Source organism: Enhydra lutris, unplaced genomic scaffold, assembly GCF_002288905.1.
Source record: "Enhydra lutris kenyoni isolate GAN:26980312 unplaced genomic scaffold, ASM228890v2 scaffoldscaffold55, whole genome shotgun sequence".
NCBI lineage: Eukaryota > Metazoa > Chordata > Mammalia > Carnivora > Mustelidae > Enhydra > Enhydra lutris.
In genome coordinates, this window is record NW_019154139.1 from 860892 (window position 1) to 881699 (window position 20808).

The window sequence follows — 20808 nt, forward strand, 5'->3', positions numbered from 1 at the left end:
GACTGCTGCTTCCTCTGCTGTCTCCATGGATCTGCCCAGGAGCTGTGGTAGGGCCGAGGGCGTCTTCTGCTCTTGGCTGTGGCCTTGGTGGGAACGTCCATGTGCCGTGCCAGCACGCGGGCTCTGGAGCCGAGGACAGGCGGCAGCCGCAGGAGCAGATGGTGGCCCGTGGGCCTGGTCAGGCCTCGGGGGACCGGAGAAGGAGGGGTGGGGCCGCAGGTGAGGGTGGTTTGGCCTCATGGGGGCGGGGAGATCGGCCCACCTGGGCCTGGGGCAGGGCAGGGCTGCAGGGGAGCCGTGGATGGGAGCACGGAGGCCTCAGGTCGTGATTTCCTGGAGCTCGCGTACTGCCCCGTGCGGGGAAGGGCTCTCTGGCCGTCATGGTGGGGGCGTCCTCAACTGCCGTGGGGCGTGTGTTGTGGTCCTGCTGCTCCTTGGTGTCTCTGCCACGGTCAGAGCAGCTCTTGCTACGTTGTGGTCCGAGATGCGTCGGGAGGGGGCTGCCATCTGTCTGCTCCGCGCCACCTGCTGCCTCACGCTCTCTGGATGCAAGTTTGTTTTGGAAAATGCTAGAGTGGACATGGGTCAGTTGAGGGCTGTGCTGAGGTTAGTGGCACTGTGTGTTGCCGCAGAAGGAGGAAGTGCGCAGAGGGTGACCCCAAGCGTCCGGATTTCAGAGCCACTTGGTGCGGGCATGTCCCCGGGGCTGGCTCCCCGTGCCCTCCATTCCCGGGCGAGGGGGCGAGGGGCAGGCCGCGGCTTGGACAGCTGCCCACTCCCCTGAGCTGCTCCCCGGCCGGGGTCCGGATGCCCGTCGCTGAGCTCGTCCGCTCGGCTCTTGGGTCCGGAGCAGGTCGGCCTCGTCGGGAGCCTGCGGGCCCCTGTGGGCGAGTCTGTGCCTGCGGCCTCTGCTCTGGCCCTCTCGGCCTCCGCGGGTGCCCCTGTGAGCGGCTCCGCGGCTGAGCCTGCGCTCCTTTTGTCAGAGAGAAAACGATGAGGAGATTCAAGCCGCCAAAGAGAAGCTGAAGTACTGGCAGCGGCTGCGGCACGACCTGGAGCGCGCGCGTCTGCTCATCGAGCTCCTGCGCAAGCGGGAGAAGCTCAAGCGGGAGCAGGTGAGCTGGGGCCCTGCGAGGGCGCCTGTGCCTGCTGTGCACCCCCCCCCCCCGCCTGCCCTCCTCCCGGGGCCAGGGGCGTGGCCGGCCCGCGGTGGGTGTCCGGGGGGGCGCCCCGTGTGCCCTGCTTCGATGGAGGCGCTGGGCAGGGGAGTGTGCTGTGCGCCGGCGCTCGCGGGGGCGGGGCGGGGCGGGGTGTGCAGCACAGCCCGGTGCCGTGTCCCGCAGGTGAAGGTGGAGCAGACGGCAATGGAGCTGCGGCTCACACCGCTCACGGTGCTGCTGCGCTCGGTGCTCGACCAGCTGCAGGAGAAGGACCCCGCTCGGATATTCGCCCAGCCCGTGAGCCTGAAGGAGGTGGGTGTCGCGCGCCCGGCGCGGGGCCGGCGCTCTGCTGCTCGCGGGGGTCTGCCCACGGGGGCGTGGGGTGCGCCTGGGGGGCCCCGAGTGTTTGGCGGTTATGGATCATGGTCCCTTCGAGGTTAGGGGGGCACGGGTTCCAGCGTCCAGTCTCGGGCACGAGAGGCCAGAGTCCCCCTGAGAGAGAAGCCGTCGAGGACGGCGGCTCCGGCCGGACCAGTGCACCGGTCGCTGTGTGTGGTTTAAGGAGCTTGAGGCAGAGGGGCCCCGGCTGGTCGTGGGGTGAGCGTGTGCCGCGCAGTCAGGCGTGTGCGGGGCGCCGGGGCCGCATGTGTGTGTGCGTGTCTCCGCTGGAGCGGGCGGGTGGGCGGGCGGGGTTATGTAGAGCGAATAAGAGTCCTTCTTTGTTGGTAAATGCTTATTTTTCCTCCCTGAAATTAGGTACCAGATTATTTGGATCACATTAAACATCCCATGGACTTTGCCACAATGAGGAAACGGTTAGAAGCTCAAGGGTATAGACACCTCACTGAGTTTGAGGAGGATTTTAATCTCATTGTAGATAACTGCATGAAGTACAACGCCAAGGACACAGTGTTCTATAGAGCCGCCGTGAGGCTGCGCGATCAGGGCGGTGTCGTCCTGCGGCAGGCCAGGCGCCAGGCGGACAGCATCGGCTTCGAGGAGGCCTCGGGGATGCACCTGCCTGAGCGTCCTGCCGCAGCCCCCCGGCGGCCTTTCTCCTGGGACGACGGTAAGCACCAGCCCCGAGCCCAGGCCCGGTGGGAGCGCGTGCTACCCGCAGACCGTGTCCGCACGGCCCCGGGGACTAGAACGCGAGCTGCCGAGTGACCGGACGTCTTCCATACTCACGAGAAAGGGGAGGGATTCGCTCGAAACAGTCTCCTTAACTCCGCACTCCTGACGTATCTTGCTCTTAACGCACCGTCACCGTAGAAGTTACTGGGTGTTTTCTGTTGTTTTTTAATTTTTCTTTGTCACACAGTGTGGATCTTGTGCCCGTAGCACGTTTCTGTCCAGGCCGGGCATGTTTCAGGGCCCATCAGGGAGATGTGCATGGCCGGTGGCCCTGCAGGGGACGGTCTGGGTCCGAATGTACATACTGGGGGGGGGGGCAGTTTAGTTGGGGGCTGTGCCCCGGGTCGGTCTCAGGCCCCTCCTGAGGACATCTTGTGACTGGGGGAAGGCCTCAGGGGCGGGCGTGTGCCCAGGCCCCCGGACTCTGGCCCTGCAGCCATCTGAGTGCCGCTGTGTGCCTCTGAGACGGGCACTGTGGTCTGTTCGCGTGTTCCTGTCCTTGGGGGCTGCCTTCCCTGGGCCTTGCCCTGGCCGTGACGCTCCGGCCACCGTGCGACCTCCCCGGGACAGGACGGGGCTTCCGGGCTTTGAGCACTTGGGCATACGGGTCCTGGTGGGATTTCCTCAGTCAGGTCCTGCACCTGTGGTTTCACTAGGGAGAAGCCCAAGGATGAGAAATGTTCATTTATTTTTTCCGTATTTGGGCGGGGAGATGGCGGAGCTAGGGGAGCCCGTGTCCCGGGCCGTGGGCCCTCCGTCCTCCCTCCCTGATGCGTCTGTGGGGGCACCGGCTGCCTGCGGGCTGTGCTGAGGCCCAGGGTTGTCTTGCAGCGCCTCACCCAGAGTCGTCCCTCGCCTGCTCGAGGGTAAGCTCTGACAAGGCCTCTTTGTGAGGGGCTTCAAGCGACACGATGGCCGTTTACGTGAACGGTTTTGAGGCTGTTATTTACAGAGCTGCGTCAGAGTCTGTGTGGGTGCAGGCCAGGCCGTTCGGGCATTTTTGTTTATTCTGCAGTTCTGATGCCTGTGTCTTTGGGAAAAGCGCAGATGCTTTTAGTGAGCGCTTGTTTCTGCGGGACGGTGCCGCTCGCTCCTGGTGGTCGCGCTGCGGCTTTTGTCTCTTCCCGTCTTCCCTCCGTGCTCTCACTCCCGGTTCGGTCTCCGTCGGAAAGAGCCTTTTCTTTCTTGGCTGCCTTTCGCTGACCTCCGCTGCTTTGTGTTTTGTGAATTTTGTCGTTTTGCTTAAGGTAAAGTCGGTAGGGATTTTCATAGCAAATACGCCTGAAAAGGACAACGAACCGTGCATCGTGTGGCCCAGTTTGAGTAAAGCCCCCCAGAGGGCTGGGTCAGGACACCGGCCCAGACGTGAGCCCCAGCCGGGTCAGATCCCGTCTGCACAGGCGGCCCCGTGCGTGTGGTCCGGTTGTTCCTTTTTCCGGCCCGGCCGCCAGCGCAGGTGCACGCCAGGAGGGGCGCCGGCCTGCTTCAGGGCACCGTGTCCCTATGCGCCTGGCTCGCCCGCTGGGGATCTGGAGACTTTCCTGCAGGCGCGTCCCGACGCCTGCTGGGTGGGAGTGTGTCTCTGGCATGGCAGCCCGTCAGAGTGTGGAATGAGCGCTGTGGGGACTTGGGGCTCCTGTGGGTGGGGCCCGTGCCAGTGAGGCGGTCGCGGGGGCGGTGTGCTGAGGACTGACCGGGTGTCCTCTGACTCCAGTGGACAGGTTGCTGAACCCAGCCAACAGGGCCCACATGGTCCTGGAGGAGCAGTTGCGGGAGCTGCTGGACAAGCTCGACCTCACGTGCGCCATGAAGTCCAGCGGGTCGCGGAGCAAACGCGCCAAGCTGCTGAAGAAGGAGATCGCCGTCCTCAGAAACAAGCTGAGCCAGCGGCACAGCCGGCCCCCGCCAGCGGACTCAGGTATTGGAAGCTTTGAAGAGGAAGGTGCTCAGCTGGGGCAGGAGACGGGGGAGGAAGGTAAGCACGTGCTGAGCGTCGGTCTCCACTTGCTCCCCGCAGCCCCCGCCGGGCGTTCCTTTCCGGTCCCGCGGGTGCCGGCCTCGCGGTACTTACACGGTCACGCAGCTGGAGGCACAGAATGAGACTCTCGTAACTTGTTCTTGAAACACCATTTAAAGAGGGACTCGGCCTTGCCCACCGCCCAGAGGGGTGCTAGAGCAGACGTGGCTTACGTGGCTTACGTGGCGAGACGGAGGGCGTTTGCTGGGCACAACAACTCTTGAAGGGGCCGTGATGCCACCATCACCTGAGCGCTCCTCTCTGATATGGAAGGGTGGCAGGTGACGCACAGGCTGTCACCAGGGAACAGGGATCTGACCCGGAGCTGCCTCCTGGGGCTCCCGACACGTCACATGCACAGTGACAAGGGCTGGTGACCTTTCCTGGGGCACGTGTCTGGGAGGAGAGCCGGGCACCAGGCACGTTTTTTGAGCGTAGGACGTCAGTGAGGAGAGGAAGCCCGCACCCCGTGGGGAACCCCAGGGAAGCCCAGTACTAATAGGGCTCAGGTGGCCACCGAGGGCGGGCCTCGAGCTCGGGTCGTGGGCTGTCCGGGGAGTGCTGTGGCCCAGTTTTTGGAGCTTAGAGAACCCAGTGGAAGACACTCCACCTTGTCCGCGCGCTCCGTCTGAGTGCGAGCACACGCGTTTAGTGGGCGGAGGGAAGAAGGCACACGCCGCCGGCTGTCTGCCTCGGAGTCTGGGTTTCTTCTCGGTGCGTCCACTCTGGAGCAGCAGGAGCAGTAACGCCGCCGTGGGCGTCCGCCTCGGCGCGGTGTGGGCGTTCCACAGCGCGTCCCCCGTGTCACTGCTCCTGTCGCGGCTGCTGCTCGAGGCGGCTGCTGGAGGCGAGAGCCGCGGCCCTCGGGCTCCTTTCTGTCCTTGGATGTGAGCCCTTGTGCGGCAGCTCCGCGTGGCTGTGCAGCTCCGCTTCGTCCTGCCCCCGCTGGCTCTCGGCTCCCCGTGCGGCTGACTAGGCTCCCCTGCAGCACGAGACGCAGGCTCCGGAACCCCCTTTCGGGAAACCGGATGAGGGCGGCAGGAGAGGGCACGGCGGGGCAGGAAGGACGGCTCTGCCGTTCTGTTGTTTTGTTGAGAGCGGGAGGGAGGGACTGTCAGGCAGGCTCCACGCCCAGCATGGAGCCCGACATGAGGCTCGATTTCATGACCTCGAGGTCCTGACCTGAGCTGAAATCAAGGGTTGGACGGATGCTCAACCCGCTGAGCCCCACAGGCGCCCCACGACAGTTCTGCTCTGCAGATGGCCTGACTCCTACAGGCTTTGATGCTGGCTGTGCCGTGTGTGCACCCTCACGGTCCTTGGGGTCCAGGGTGGCCCAGCTCATAGGCCTGGAGCAGGAGGCACACCTTCGTCCCGTCCACCCTGCCTGAGTGGTCACTCTGGCTGAGCTGATCTTTATCTGTTTGTGGGAAAACCGCTCTTTGTGTGTTACTTGCTCCAAAAAGAGTGAGTTTGGGGAAAGCTTGTGAATAGTTGCTCACCGTCCCCAGTGGGGGCCGGGGGTGGGGTTTGTGTGGACGCGGGGTCTTCCCCAGTCGTCCCTGCAGTTTCCCCGCCAGGCGGGCGCCCCCCACGCCAGCCCACATTTGCTGTTCTGAGGCTTGGGGTCATCTTGAAGGAAGACAGGGAGGTCTGACAAGGGATGGCCCCGGGTCCACGTGGAGAGAGCTGATGGGGATGGTGCAGGGGAGGTGGAGGCAGCCGTGGGACCTCCAGGTGGCCGGGGGCAGGGCTGGGGGCTGTCATCCCGCGAGGGTTGGTGAAGACAGCCCAGAGCTAGTGCAGAAAGGAGAGCTCGTGATCCTTCTGTGGGACGAGGGCCTGGCATCTTGTGCAAGAGGAGGACGCAGGACCGCCGCGTGCTCCGCGCCCTCTGCGTGCTGCCTCTCTCACCACTGAATAGGGGTTATGGGTGGGTTGGCCCCGTTGAGGCCCCTCCTGGAAGGGAGGCCCTGGGGGCCGTTGCTCTGCTGGCCGTTGCTCTCTCTTCCTCGCACCCCCCACGGTAGGGCCGGGGCTCCTGCCTCCGCTCTGTCAGCTGCGCTCCCGTGGTTCTCCAGGCCGATGGGTGGGGCTGGGTGGCTGGTCACAGCCACAGGTGTCTGGTGCGTGCGTCCTCGCCCACCTGCGTCCTCAGAGCTTAGTCTCTGCTGCCTGGAGGTTGGCCCCAGCGGACCGATGGGGCGCAGAGCCGTGAAGGCAGGTGGCTCTGGGAGAAGGGCAGGTGTGGGCTGGCAGGCCGCAGGGTGCCGTCACCGAGTCGCCGGCCAGGCCTTTCCCTTCCAGCCCCTGGGGTTTAGGTTGTGCTGTGAGGAGGTCTGTCCTCGGGTTTCAGGACTGAGCCTTTGTCTTTTCCTGCAGGCTCCCCGAGGCCCGCTCGAGTTCCGGGCGGCCGCGAGTCCTCAGAGCGAGTGGGGCTGGGGTTTGGCTGGTCCCGCTGGAGCAGGAGAGGGCCCTGTCGCGTCCCGTGTCTGTAAAAGGTGTTCCCGGTCTGCAGTGTGTGTAGGTGGTGGTTTCTCCATCGAGGACTGTGGGGAGGAAGCCCGAGGCAGGGGTGGTGGTCAGGCAGCCTGCGGTCAGGGTCCCAGGAGGCGGACGCCTCCCGCCGGAGCCCGCCCGAGTTCTCTGTGGCTTTGATGTGGACGCGCTCGCTCAGGGGAGTTGGCGAGGGCCTGAGCTGCGGACGGACCTGCCTCTTTGGGTTTTCCGAGGCGCCGGCTTCAGACCCTGAGCAGGGAACCTCGTGGCTTTTGTGAGGGAGTTTCGGACCTGGATGTTTGTGCTCACGGCTCAGAGGCGAACGGGGTCTGTTCCAGAAGGTCGTAGAGCAGGTCTCCTGTGCACTTCAGTGACGGGATTGTCAGCAGCCAGTGACCTTTCAAGAGGACGTCAACGCTCGTGTTAACTCCCCGTGGGGGGGGTGGGCTTAGGGTCCTGAGCGGGCGGCAGGGGTGCTGGCTGACGGACACGGGGTCACTGGGCACCAGTGCTTTCTTCTTTTCTTCTGGGTGAGGAGAGCGAGGCCCAGGGCTTCGGTAACCGCCACGGTGTGGCAGCCGGTGCCGGCGCTGGTTTGCACCTCTGTCTCCTGCATCGCCCTTGACAGCTGCCCCGCCTCCTGCCCCTTCATGCCTCGGAGATGCTTGTGGGGAGCTGCCCCGGCTGAGTGCAGTGTGGGGACGGGGGTAGGCAGGGCAGTTGTGGCTGTGCCTCAGGCTGCCTTTGGGCAGGAGGAGGGGTGGGGAGGGCCCTCAGATGACGCTCTCACCTTTGTGCCTGGCGAGGTGCGTGAGGGCGGAGGAGAGCCCTGGGTGGCCTGAGCGTGAGACGCAGGAGTGTGTGCGTGGACCTTGGGGGTCCGGGCCTCGTGTACCTGGCCGGGGACGTGGCACCCTGGCTGCCGGCTGCCCGGGCTGGACGGGCAGGCTCAGGGCTGAGCCAGGACTGGAGTCTGAGGGGGAAGCACGGACAGGGCATGTGAGGAGGGGCCCAGAAGAACCTGGGGAGGGGGTGGCTTTCTCGGGCTCTAGTGGCCGCGGCCTGCGTTGCCAGGGCCCACCCGGCTGAGGCAGAGGCAGGCTGTTGGCCGTGGCTGCGACCACACGTGGCCGCAGCGAGGGGGCGGGACTCCTGGTGCAGTGGTCAGGCTGGGAGCCTGGTGTGGGGGCCTGGGGGAGAGGCCGGGGTGGGGACAGGAGGCAGGTGGCGAACTGAGGCGCACGCGGAGGGAAGGGGCGGTGGGGGTTCCTTACGCGAGTGGGTGTGGGCCGCGGTGGCGAGTCTCTGCCCGGCGGTGGGCTTCCTGGAGAAGCTTCCCAGCAGCAGCCGCTCTCCCTGCTCTCCGGTTTCCATTTGCTCAGTCTCCCTGGGTGGTCCGTGACTTTTGTTTTCCTAAACCCGTTAGGGACTTGAAGGGACAGGCATGAAGAACCCTGCCCCGTGTTGGTCAGCGTGGTTCGTGGCTCGGTGTTTCCGCATCACGGGTGCCACACGGTCCCCTCAGGCAGTGGTACGGCCATGGTAGGGGCCTGGACACAGAAGGACTTGGGTCCCCTCTGCCGCGGACACGCTGCCTCGGGCCTTGGGTCCCCTGTGACGTGCTGTGTCCAGCTTCAAGGGCCATTGCCCAGCAGGGCTGTGTCTGGGGCGAGCAGAGCCCCTGCTGCGCTGGCGGGCTGAGCCCTGCCTGGCTCCGTCTCACGTTCCTAAGGGAGAGTTCTCAGGACGCGCTCTGGGCCGTAAGTGGGACCCAGGAGCTGTGCACCTTTCCGCTTTCAGAACGACCGGGTTTGAGACACGACCTTCTTAGGTATTTCCATGCAGGTTTGGGCGGTTCGGAGGGTTCGTAAGAGGAGAACTGTACTTCGTGAGGCTGTACGGACCGCTTCGGACCGTGTGCGTTGTTACTCTCGCTCTGGTGTCACGTGTCTTGTAGCCCAAAGCAGTGGCTCGTCCCAGAGGGCTGCTCCCTCGCGCGGCCGGCCTGCGTGGTCCCTGGAGGACCTCCTCTCGGGCGCGGGGATAAAGCCCTGTTCCCTCGGGTCGTCAGACTTCTGGTTTTCATGTTAATAGTTTCAAGAAGCGTTTTAAACGAGGCAAAGATCGTCTTCTTTGAAAGAGTGTTTTTATTTTTAAAGTCAGATTTGAGAAAAAGAATCCATTGTGACGTTGCAGAGCGTGGCTTGTGGGGTGGTGGAGAGTCGAGGGGGAGGTTTTCCTGCTCCCGTGAGTCATTCACAGCCGCCCACCACTCACCAGACAGGCCTTGTCACCAACCTAGAACCCCTCGGTCAGAGTCAGATTTACATGCTCTTGCTGACCTGCGCGCTGACCGTGTGGCCCAGGTCAGGACCGTGCGGGAATGCCTGGGTAGCCCCTAGTTATGGGACGTTTTCCTCTTCCTCAAGGTAAGTGAACGGTGGATTGCGGTCGCGGTCACGGATGCGAACGGTGTCGGTACTGGCGTATGTGGAGGCGGTCCTTGACAGTCGCTTTCGAGAGTGACTTGATACCCTGCACGCCTGGAGCCTGGGCGCCGCGCCGCGTCCGGTGTTAGGGAAGCACACAGTGTCCCCCGTGGGTCCGGGCCGCTGCGGCCCCTCACGCCTGCAGACTACGTGTGATGCGTTGTTTTCCTTGATTGACTTAGTATTTTGGTGGACTTCACATTTATAGTAAGTTTTATAACAGATCTTATAATTACCAGTTTTCAAAAATCACTTTATTTATAATTTTTTCAGGAGATAAATCTCCCCCTAAACTTGAACCATCAGATGCATTACCTCTTCCTTCAGACTCGGAGACTAATTCAGAGCCACCAACCCTCAAACCAGTAGAACTCAACCCAGAGCAGAGTAAACTATTCAAAAGAGTCACATTTGATAATGAATCACATAGCACTTGCACTCAGAGCGCACTGGTAACCGGACACCCTCCAGAGCCCACCCTCGCCGGTAGTGGCGATGCGCCAGCGGCGGTCTCCGCGGTGCTGGAGCCAGCAAGCGATGTAAACAGACGCACTTCTGTTCTCTTCTGCAAATCGAAAAGTGTAAGCCCCCCAAAGTCCGCCAAGAACACTGAAACCCGGCCAACTTCTCCTCAGCTAGGGACCAAAACCTTTCTGTCTGTAGTCCTTCCGAGGTTGGAGACTCTTCTGCAGCCAAGAAAAAGGTCGCGGAGCACCTGCGGCGACTCTGAGGTGGAGGAGGGGTCCCCGGGAAAGCGGCTGGACACAGGTAAATGCCCCGGGCACCGCGGTCTCTCTCCTCCAGGGCTGTCGCTGGAGCCGCCCGGCGGGGCCCTCGGCTGCCGTTGGCCGCGGACGGTCGGGGGCTGGGGTGGCCTGGCGGGGTCTGGTGGCGCACGCAGCGCGTCCCAGGATGTGGGTGGCGCGGTGGATCAGGGCGCATGGTGACGGTCCCCTGCGGGCCCGCGTGGCTCCAGCCTGCGGCGGTGAGGCGGCGTTCGCCACCCCCGGGAGCCGCCGATGTGACCCTGGAGCCTTTCGGCCCCGTCTGTTGGGCTTCTGTCCTCGAGTCCCCTGAATTTCTCGAGCCGGGGTGGCCGCGGCCTGGTGGCCTCAGTCTCTACGCCCCCTCCCCACGGGCGTGGCTGGCCGTCCTTCCTGAGCCCATGCAGCCCGGTGGAGCGGCCGATGGCACGCGTCGTCTGCGTCCGTGCCACCGATGGAAGCCTGGGAGTGTCGGTGCCCAGGGTCCGCCTGTCGTGTCCGCACCCAGAGGTGCATTCTGTGGGGGTGGCCAGGCAGAGGTGGCTGGGGCGCGCTCCCTGCCCCGCAGCCGACGTGCGGCTCCTTCTGGTGGCCGGAAGATTCTGTAGGACTTTTGTCCTAACGCGGGAGAAACTTTGCTTCATTCACTTAACGTGACGGAAGTGCTCTGTGCCACTGCTTGTCTTGGGTGGGCTGGAGCCTTCTCTGTTCCCGCATACCGTGAGCTGCGTGGGGGAGGCACGGGCCGTGCATGGAGCTCGTGTCTGCGCTTGCGAGTCCGGACCCCGCGCTGCGGCCTGTCGGAGCCGGGCCAGGGGCACACTCCTTCCGCGCTGTGTGTGTGAGCGCCGAGGTCCAGTTGGCGCACGAGGATGGAAGCCAGAGCACGTCGTGCCGCGGGCACCTAGGCAGAGCCGCTGGGACGTTGTTCAGGGCTCCAGGCCCCGGGCCAGAGCCTCTGACTGCGGCCCTGGTGGGCCACGAAGCTGGTGTCAGAGGAGGGGTCCGTGGGGCCCGACGGTGGCCCTCACCCGGCCAGGCGGGTCCTGCAGTAGCTTATGCCCCCCGCCGTCCCCCGAGTAGGTGAGGCTCCACGGGCAGCCCGGTGGCCGTGCTTGCAGGGGCCTCGGGCGCCCTTGCCCTTGTAGGAGGTGCCTGCCCCTCCTGCCGCGTGTGCGGCCGAGCGGGGGCCTTTGCAGGTGTCTGGTGCCGACGGGAGCCGCGCAGGAGCGTCTGTGAGCGGGCCGCGCTGGGCGACCGGACGAACGCCTCCTCCCGGTGGCCTGACTGACGCGGGGGTGTTTGCTTTCTTGTTCCAGAGCGGCAGTAGCCTGGCTGCGTGCTGAGTCCTGACGCCGTCCCGCGCGGCCCGGGAGTCTTAGTAGCATTGGGCCCGCGCCGCTTCCCGCTGCCCATCCTGGCGCCTGTTTCTGGCTCTGCCTCACCTCCGCCTCCTGGCGCTCCCTGCACGCCCTGGACCGCTCGCTCCGAGGGGCGGCCTTCACTGTCCGAGGACGGGAACTGTTCTGAACCTTCCACTTTTTCCAGAGACTCGTCCGGGTGCTCTGCCTTGTAGGGGGTTTGCTGGCGTCCCGCGGCCCGCTTCAAGACTTCCAAGTTAGAGGGAAAACAGACCCTCCTTGGAGACGCTCGGCCTCTGGGGGCCCTCCCTGCTCTTGAGCTGTGGGAAGCGCCTGGGGGCGGCCCGGGTTAGAGACCCTGACCCTGCTTGTGCTGGTGCCGCGCTACCTGGAGCCCATGCTCTGTCTTCTCGCTTCCTCCTTCCACGATGCTCATCTGTTTCCTGGAACGGACAGCTGGCCCGGGACTTCCGCGCTCCTGGTCTCTGCTCTCGAGACGCCTGCTGTGTGCACGTCACGCGCCGTGGCGTGTGTGACACACAAAGACAGAGATACAGAGACCGACGTAGAGACAGACTGAGACACACAGAGCAGAGACAGAGACAGAGATGAGACAGATGAAGGCAGACACTGGCCACCTCGAGAGACAGAGACAGAGAGAGACAGAGACAGAAACAGAGACAGAGGCACAGAGATAGAGACATAGACACAGAGACAGACACAGAGAAAGAGACAGAGACACAGAAGCAGAGATTCAGAGACAGACACAGAGACAGATACAGACCCGCAGAGACAGAGACAGAGATACAGAGACAGATACAGAGACACACAGAGAGGGAAACAGAGACAGACACAGAGAGACAGAGAGAGGGAGACAGGACGCAGACACAGACAAAGACACACAGAGACACAGAGAGGGAGTCATGTTCATCCTCAGGCCGCTCAGTGTGGAGGCTGGTCTCGCGGCGCCCCCAGTCAGACTAAATGGCTTTTTCGCTGTTTTCCAGGTTCTCAGTTTAACCACTAGCATGCTGGGTAGCTCACTCTTTGGACCCTAACTGTCCTCTCTCACCATGTGGACCGGAGCTCTGCTGAGCGGTCACTGCACCCTGGGGTCTCTCATAATTTTGTGGAGGACGCTGGGAGCGTCTGTTCAGCCGTCTTCCAAACAAAAACACACACACCGGCGCGTGGAGGACACGGGCCCCACCCCGCCCACCCCCTTCTGTAAGTCAGAGCCAGACGCCCCCCGGGAGCAACGGCGCCGGTGCCGGAGAGCCGCCCGGTGCCCCTCCTCGAGCCGGCCGCCGGCAGGGACGCCGCCTCACCCGCCCCAACCCCGTGGGTAGGTGTGAACGATGCCGAGGGCGACTTTAGAGCCGGGGGCGAGACAGCCCCTGGCGCCCGCGGATGACCTAGGTGGACCGAGACTGTGATCCTGCCTTCAGCAGGCACGGAACTGGCCTGGAGGGACCGGGGACCCCGGGCCCGGCGCGGGGTGCGCAGCCCAGCCGGAAGATGTGTGAACACGGATGCCTCCCCTCGCCTGTCAGTGTCTTTCCTTCCTGGGTTTCCGCCTGGTCTCCTTCTGCCCTTCCGTGTGTCTCCCTGCCGGCCGGCCCCCGGGGAGTCCGGAGCGAGCCGGGCAGCTCTGTCTGTGCTCCCCACGCCGATCGCCTGCTGTGCGCGGGGCCCTGCCCTGCCGCCGCCGCCGCTTCCGGGAGGTGGTCTGGGCGACCACAGGGTGGTTGGGATCCCGTTCGCTGTTTCTATGAAAGGTTGAAAGACGCACTCGTGTCGCCAGCAGTACAAATAAAGACGTAGGAACGGAGAAGCGGGTGGCCCCAGCACTTCGGGAGGCCGAGCACAGTCGCTGTGCCCCGGCCTCTGGAGCTGGCCTGGCGGCACACCCTGGGCCGTACCGTCCGGGGGCCCGGGCAGTTCCTGGGCTGGCAGGCAGCGCCCCGGTGTCCGCGCCACGGGGTGTGGTGTGCGGGGCGCGCGGCCCACCCTGCTTCTCTGCCTCTTGCCCGGCACCAGCAGGAGGTTCCTTGAGGAGCCGTGAGGGTGTGGCAGGTGTGGGCCTCGTCCCCGTGGGGGACCACCAGGGGCTTCTCGCTGCCGGGCGGCCGGGAGCTGTTCCGCGAGCTCGCAGCTGTATGAAGTTCTCATGAGGGCTTAGCTTCTGCCGCTGTTGACCGGCCGTCTCAGGAGGCCCCTTGGGACCCCCTCCCCATGTGGCCCGGCTGTGCCCCAGGAAGGCTCCCCAGGGGAGCTGCTGGGCCAGAGCGTCTTTTGACTCAGGGTGTTGTGCCCGTGGGGGCCGAGAGGATGGTCCTTGTGTGGCGGGACGGGGCCTGGGCACAGGGTCCCGCGTGCTCTGGGGCGCGGCTCCTGCGCTGGAGGCCGCCCGCCTTCCCCGTGCGGCCAGCTCGTTGTGTGTAGCAGCGCGCGGACTTGACGTCCGTGTTGAGAAACGTAGGTCTCCCTGAAGTGGTTTGTTGAGGGTTGGTGTGGACGTGGTCTTGGCTGGGGCCTCAGGTGCCGCGTGAACGCCTGCCCTTTGCGAGGGGCTCGCGGGCCCATCTCCACGCGGACCCCGAAACCTGCCCTGGCCTTGTGGGCTGTGCAGGGTGGGGCCGGGGGCTCCCTCAGCCACAGCTGGCTGGGAGGAAGCGTGTGTCTGTGCAGGGGATCTGTGGGCCGGGAGGGGGCAGAGACGCTGCTGCCCCGCCCTCCGGCCACCTTGAGGGCGTCGGGAGGGCTGGGCGGCCTGGGGGGGGCTGTGCTCCGGCCCCAGCAGCCTCCTCTTGCCGGCCGTGTCTGTGATGCCTGCTAGTTAGCGGCTGCTAAGGGATGTTGCCTGGTAGCAGACGAACGGCCCATGTAACTACTCCTTGGGGGCGTCTAGTGGGCGTCCGCTCTGTGCCCCGGGGAGATCGTGGGAGCCCCACGTTTTCACTTTCCCCCTCGCGTCTCACGGGGAGCACGGCCTTGGGTGGGTCTTGCCGAGCACCGGGGGCAGGTGCCCTCAGTGCCGCCTTCCTGGTGGCAAGTGAAGCCTGGCGCCGCGTCGGGAGCACGGGTGCCAGGTCGTCGTCTTCCCTGGGTGCCTCTACGCAGGTGCTGGGCCTCAGTCTGACCGTGGCCGGGGTGCTCGGGGACAGGCATCTTCTCTTGTTGCTCTGAGCGATGGCTGCCTGTCGGGGACGGCCGCAGCCCTGGCTGAGCTCTTCCCAGGTGCCTCGCACGCCTGCCCCGGTCGTGCCCGCTCCAGCTCTGCAGGGAAAGGTGAAGGTGGAAGGGACCTGGGGTCAAGGTGGCAAGTGTCCGGTGAGGCCATCCAGAGTCACCGGACCCCAGCTCCAAGGTGACCCCGTGCAGAGCCGCTTTGTGGCTGCCTGTCCTTGCTGCTCAGGCAGTTGCCCCTAGGGCCAGTCGGTGATGTCCCGGGGCGGCTTCCACGGGCATAGGCGGCGGCTTCATGGCCTCACTGCTGCTGGGTGCTGGACGTGCGCCTGCGGGACTGTGGCCTTGTCCTTCCGTCCCTACAGGGAGCCTGGGTGGGGTGGGCTGTCTCTGAGTTGGGGTCTCTGCTGCCTCCTGCAGCTTCTGGGGGACCCTGGGCGTTGCTTCACTCTTCCCCGCGTCCCCGACCCGCTGGCCTCCTGGTTTCCGCTCAGTGGCTGCGCTTTATGGGCCGCGCCTGTCCGGACGGCTTCGGCGAGTAGGGCCCCCACCAGCTGCCCTACCCGCCGGGGTGCGGACGCGAGCACAGTGGTAGCTCGGTTCTCGGAACCGGTGCTGCTGAGTCGCAGGGGGATGGAACAAGACGTCTCAGGGACTTACTCCAGGAGAACAAGTCGCTTCGGGCTGTCCTGTGAGCAGTGGCGCGTCTGCTGCCGCGGCTGTGCTGCTCGGCTGTGCTGCTCGGCTGTGCTTGCTGAACGCGTGCTTGCCTGCTGAGAAAGTAGTGTGTGAAGTCGATGAGGAAACCCCGTAACCTGGCCGCCTCCTTCAGAAGACATTTAAAGAATCAGATTTAAAGTTTTTTTTTTTTTTTAAGATTTTATTTATTTATTTGACAGAGATCACAAGCAGGCAGAGAGGCAGGCAGAGAAAGAGAGGAGGAAGCAGGCTCCCCGCTGAGCAGAGAGCCCGATGCGGGGCTCGATCCCAGGACCCTGGGATCATGACCCGAGCCGAAGGCAGAGGCTTCACCCACTGAGCCCCCCAGGTGCCCCAGAGTTAACGTTTTTTTGAGCATGGGAACAAGATTGTTTTTGGGAAGAGAAATGTGCCCAGTGCCCCAGCCGTCGGGCCCCGAGGGAGCGGCTGCTTGTCCTGTTGGGGCATCGGGTGCTTCGGGAGGCAGCGGCGCGGCTCAGAGTTGCCGTGGTTCTAGGTGGACTGTGTTTTGTTCGGCTACACAGACTGTTGGCAAACCGGGGGGGGGGTCGCCTCCCCAGTGGCCCTGGCACTGTGGCGCGGGGCGCGGGGCTAAAGGGCGCGTCGCCTGCTTCCATGCATCCAGCATGTGTTTCCTCGGACTTGCCGTTCCCCTTGAAGCCCCCGTGTGAACCTGCTCTTGGTGGTGGCGAGGGGCCTCACCCAGGCAGGGCTCGTCCCCCACACGGGGGCTCGCCATGCAGCAGAGTCCTTTGATCGGGGGAGGATGAGCCGGGTGCGCTCGGCTTTGCCTTTGTGGGGCCTGTGCAGACCGTGTTGCTCTGTGGAGACGAGCACCGTGTTCGGACCAGCGGTCTCTGGGCTCGAGGGCACCTCCGTGTCTCTGCCGTGCGCGCTGCAGGGTGGGGTCACGGGCGACCGGATGCCGCGCGGCCTCGGACGGGAGCGCTCTTGCGCAGCGTGGTCTGGCGCATGGGACTGAGGTGCCCCTGGGCCTGTGTTGCAGGTCTCACCAACGGCTTTGGGGGTGCGCAGAGCGCGCAGGAGCCGGGCGGTGCCCCGGGGAGGAGAGCTGCGCCACGACGACGCTGCGCCTCCGAGTCCAGCATCGCATCCAGCAGCAGCCCGCTCTGCGACACGAGGTGGGCCCGGCCCCGCTTGCCTGCTGACCTGGGCCCGCCTGCCCTGCCCCCTCCCCCCCCCCCAGAGGCTCGTGCGTCCTGGGTTCCACCTGCCTCATGGAGCTTAACCAGAGACGGGAAACTAACTGTTCGTGGAAAACGGGCAGTTTCTGAATCTGGTTACACTTGTTCTTTATCTTTTCCTCCCAAAGTCGGGTGCTGATGGGAAGGGTGGCGAGCACAGCCCCGCCCGTCTGCCCCGTGGGGGCCCCCGCACGCTCCGGGTTGTTGGGTGCGTCTGCCCCGTGTGCCTTCTGGGGCCCGGCTCCGGCTGCAGACGGAGCGGAGGGAAGGACGCGCCCTGACTCGGCTTTGCTTTTCCTCTGAAGCTTTAGCACGCCCCGGTGTGGCCGGGGCAAGCCCGCGCTGGTGCGCAGGCACACGCTGGAGGACCGCAGCGAGCTGATCTCCTGCATCGAGAACGGGAACTACGCCAAGGCCGCCAGGATCGCCGCTGGTGAGTCCGGGCCCCGTCCTCCACGGGCCGGGATGTGGGCTCCCGCTCTGCCGGGCGGGGTCGAGCTGGCCTCCGTCCCAGGGGTCTGTGAGCTCCATGCGCATGGGGACGGCTGCCGCTCACGGGAAGGGGGGCCGTGGGGACAGTGGGGACGGCTTTGTCCTGTGTGTGACCGTTTTGTATGGGGGATCCTCAGTCACACGTTCGCTGGTCACGGGGCTCTGGAGGCCGCCGACCTTAGGCTTGGTGGCCATTTGCAGCCACACGTCGGGGACCGCAGGCCTGCCGGTTCCTGCCATTTCCGCATCTGGCGGAGCGCGAGGGACCCGCTGGGCTGGTGCTGGCCGGGCCAGGCTTTGGGCTCAGGTGGGAGTGGGTCTTGCTGGGACTCCTGCAGGGGTGGCCTGAGACGTGCCCGGTGCCCAGCCCTCCCGATGACGCCCTGCACCCTTCCTTTCTCTGCCCAGAGGTCGGTCAGAACAGCATGTGGATTTCAACCGATGCTGCGGCCTCCGTCCTCGAGCCTCTCAAAGTCGTGTGGGCCAAGTGCAGTGGCTACCCCTCCTATCCGGCCCTGGTGAGCCTCGGGGCAGCGGGCTGTGGGGCCACGACCCTGGGCTGTGCATCGTGTGGGTCCGTGGGGCTGCCCTTTGGGGAGCCAGGGTGCTGAGCTGTGGGGTCCTGAGCCCCGAGTCCGGGGGCCGTGCCACTGCTGTTGTCGGGACAAGTGTCCCGTGAGCGTCGGCCGGGGGACGTGTGTGCAGGGTCAGGGAGTAGTGTGTTCCGGGGCAGTGACAGACAGTCCCTCAGACGTGACCTGCACGTGTCCTCCCTCGACAGATCATCGACCCCAAGATGCCGCGTGTGCCCGGCCACCACAACGGGGTCACCATCCCGGCCCCGCCACTGGACGTGCTGAAGATAGGTGAGCACATGCAGACCAAGGCTGACGAGAAGTTGTTCCTCGTTCTCTTCTTCGACAACAAGAGAAGCTGGTGAGTGCAGGCGCGCAGACCACGCCGGGACCGGCCTTGGGCTTGCTGTCGGGCGTTCGGTGCTCCAGGGTCCTGCTGAGGGACAGCCGACTGGACCCTGTCACTTCCTCTCCCGTGTGGGTCTGCACGGTGCTCTTGGGCCTGGGGTCCTAAAACCCCCACGTTGCTCAGGTCCCTTGTCCCCGAGCATGCATGGGGTGTGCATTAGTGGTCTCCGTGCCGAGAGCTCCCTGTGCCGGTGAGGGGCTCCCTGGCATGGAGGGGCCGTGTGGGACCAGTGGAGGGGTGTAGACCGATGGCGCTGTGTGTGCCACTGGTGGCCAGGGGTGCTCCTCAACCCCGTCTCTCTCTCTCTCTCCCCTCACCCCTGTCTCACTCTCCTTACCGTGACCTGGTCCTGGTCAGACGCGGTGGGGGCTCGTGCCCGCCGTGTCCGGTCTGAGGGCTGGGCGGCCACCCCACAGCCCGGTCCACCTGCCCGCCCCTCCTGGCGTGGCCCTGCCCTCCCCTGCTTGCTGTGCGAGGGAGTGTCTGTGTGTGCCCTTGGTGGCCACTCAGGTAAGGTATGGAAGGCTGATGGGTTGTGCTTGTCTCCCGGGGTGCAGCGGCCCCTTGGTAAGTGTCGTGGAGGAGACGTGGTGAAGATTTGATGAGCCCCCGGCCCCTCCCAGGGTTCGCAGGAGGGTCAGGCCGTGCCCCCCACCCGCGGCCCCGAGGCTGGTCAGGGCTGGCTGACGGGGCTGGCCCTGGAGCGCCTGGTGCCCACCACGCATCCCCGCCGGCCCAGGAGCTCGGAGCTGCTGGGTTCCCGTGCGGGCGGCCCTTACCGCTCCCCTCTTTTCTCTCTTCAAAAGGCAATGGCTCCCCAAGTCCAAGATGGTCCCCCTGGGCATGGACGAGACCATAGACAAACTGAAGATGATGGAGGGGCGGAACTCCAGCATCAGGAAGGCCGTGAGGGTCGCCTTCGACCGCGCCATGAGCCACCTGAGCCGCGTGCACGGGGAGCCCACCAGCGACCTCAGTGACATCGACTGACCCGCCCGCCTTCGTGTGGCCTTGTCCATAGTGTGGATAAGTTGTACATGCGTGTATATTGTTCCAGACTTAACTTATTCTGATCTCTAGGCCTGGTTCTTCCCTTCGTCCTCCCGTGTGGAGGGCCGGTTTTATTTCCAAGTTCTCTGGGAACATCCCCGTCTGGGCGCTCTGAATGGCGCGGCTGCGTCCTCCCGGCTCGTCTGTGCCCGCCGCACGTCCGGCTGGAGGCCGCTGCTCGCCTCACTTTCTTTGACCTGTAGCTTTTTTTTAAAGACTTTTGAATGTTTAATAATTTTGTAAATCATACTCTTTACACGGAGTACCACTATTTAATAAGACGGGATGTAAATTTACAATGACAAATGTGTATTTTAAGAAAGAAAATGACATTATTTTGATGGTACTTTGTGGAAAGAGGTGGAGAATAAATTTATGCTGTGTACATCACTTGCAGATCACCAAAAACACTCCGCCGTCCCCCGTGAGGGCCGGGGCGGGCGCGTCCTCTGGGTGTCACGTCCTTGCCGTCCTCGCCCGCCTCCAGCCTCCGCCGCCTGCCCTCGCCTGTCCACGGGTGTGCCTCCCAGCGGGATATTTATTGTAGAAAGTGTACTCATTTGCTTTATAATGAAAGATAAATTTGCAGAAGTATATTGATATGCATTTTTATACAAGCACATAAAAATTCAACTTGCTTTGGGAGCCGGATGTGTTGGTTGTTGTGTAAATGACTCTGGCTGTGTGTTCTTTGATTTTGTAACTTGTAATCTTTTGTTTACAATGAGGGGCTTTCTGTAACTCGTTTTAATTTAGAACACTTTGGTAGCAATAGAAACTTTGGATACATTTTTGTATGGTACATGTGATGTATATAGAATTAGTACTTTATTTTTATTTTTAAGAGGTAAAGCATTATGTTAGGGGAAAAGGTAGGGTGGGTTTCCAAAAATGCGGTTTTTATATTAAAAAATAAAGTCAAGATTTGGACGGTGTGGCCACTTCATTCCTCCCTCTCTAGGGCGCTGGGCGGGCTCGCGCCAGCCTGTCCCCGCCGGCTCATCGAGGCACGCGACATGCCTTCGTCTTAAAGTTGTCGTGGGATGGCATTATTTATTATTTTACCTAATCATATTTTTATTTTAAACTGGCAGTTTTAAAATTTTTAAATGTTTTTTCTTTTTCCCCTTCAGTCTCCATTGTTTGTAACATCTCCATAGAAACTTGAAAATAAAATGTCTTCCTTTGATAGCTTGTCCTGTGTCTGACGGACGCTTTTTATCTGCTGTGGCCCTCGGCCGGGGGCTGCTGGCGGTGGGGGGTGTCACGGGGGCCCGACGCCGGCTGCTGTGGTCTGCGAACAGAGCTGGGTCTGCACCCCAGGCACCCCCTCCCCCAGCCCCCTGCTGGGGAGGGCAGTTGGCGGCCCCTCCCACCTGCTCACGGTCAGGGTCAGGGTCACGGTCCCAGTCGCACCGAAGGCTGGAAGAAGGTGCTGTTGGGGTCTGAGCAGAGTGAGCTTTCCGTTAGTGGCGTCCACTGGAGCGCAGTCGTGCCTCCCAGCGTGTTACCAGTTGCCTGGGACAGGCTGCAGGGACGCAGGGCTCCCACGGGGACCTGCCCCGGACCCCACCATGTGCTGCTTTCGGGGTCTTGAGAAGCCAGCCTGGCCCGCCAGGCTCAGGGCTCAGGGCTGGGGTCGGGGCTGCGGCCAGGCAAGGTGAGAGGGAGATGTGGGAAGGGAGGCGCCTGCCCAGCAGGGGCTGGTACATGGTGTCACCTTGGGGCTCTGCTGGGTCACCTC

General features: G+C 63.7%; 1 protein-coding gene across 4 annotated transcripts in view; it reads left to right on the forward strand.

The window, feature by feature from the left end:
• Positions 1-20258, forward strand: part of LOC111157451 (bromodomain containing 1) — a 42231-nt gene extending 21973 nt beyond the window's left edge. The window contains exons 4-14 of one of the 4 annotated variants that reach the window (XR_002641303.1): positions 984-1115; positions 1344-1472; positions 1917-2229; positions 4009-4269; positions 9573-9880; positions 9963-10067; positions 16340-16475; positions 16844-16971; positions 17439-17548; positions 17812-17966; positions 18821-20258. Coding sequence is in view for 3 of the 4 variants with exons in the window: in XM_022518860.1 (XP_022374568.1) it covers positions 984-1115; positions 1344-1472; positions 1917-2229; positions 4009-4269; positions 9573-10067; positions 16340-16475; positions 16844-16971; positions 17439-17548; positions 17812-17966; positions 18821-19004 (2043 nt within the window). In the remaining variant the exon portion in view is untranslated. Of the gene's footprint in view, positions 1-983; positions 1116-1343; positions 1473-1916; positions 2230-4008; positions 4270-9572; positions 10068-16339; positions 16476-16843; positions 16972-17438; positions 17549-17811; positions 17967-18820 lie in introns of all 4 variants that reach the window. The other 3 variants (XM_022518860.1, XM_022518862.1, XM_022518861.1) reach the window with 3 other exon arrangements.
• Positions 20259-20808: the final 550 nt, after the last annotated feature.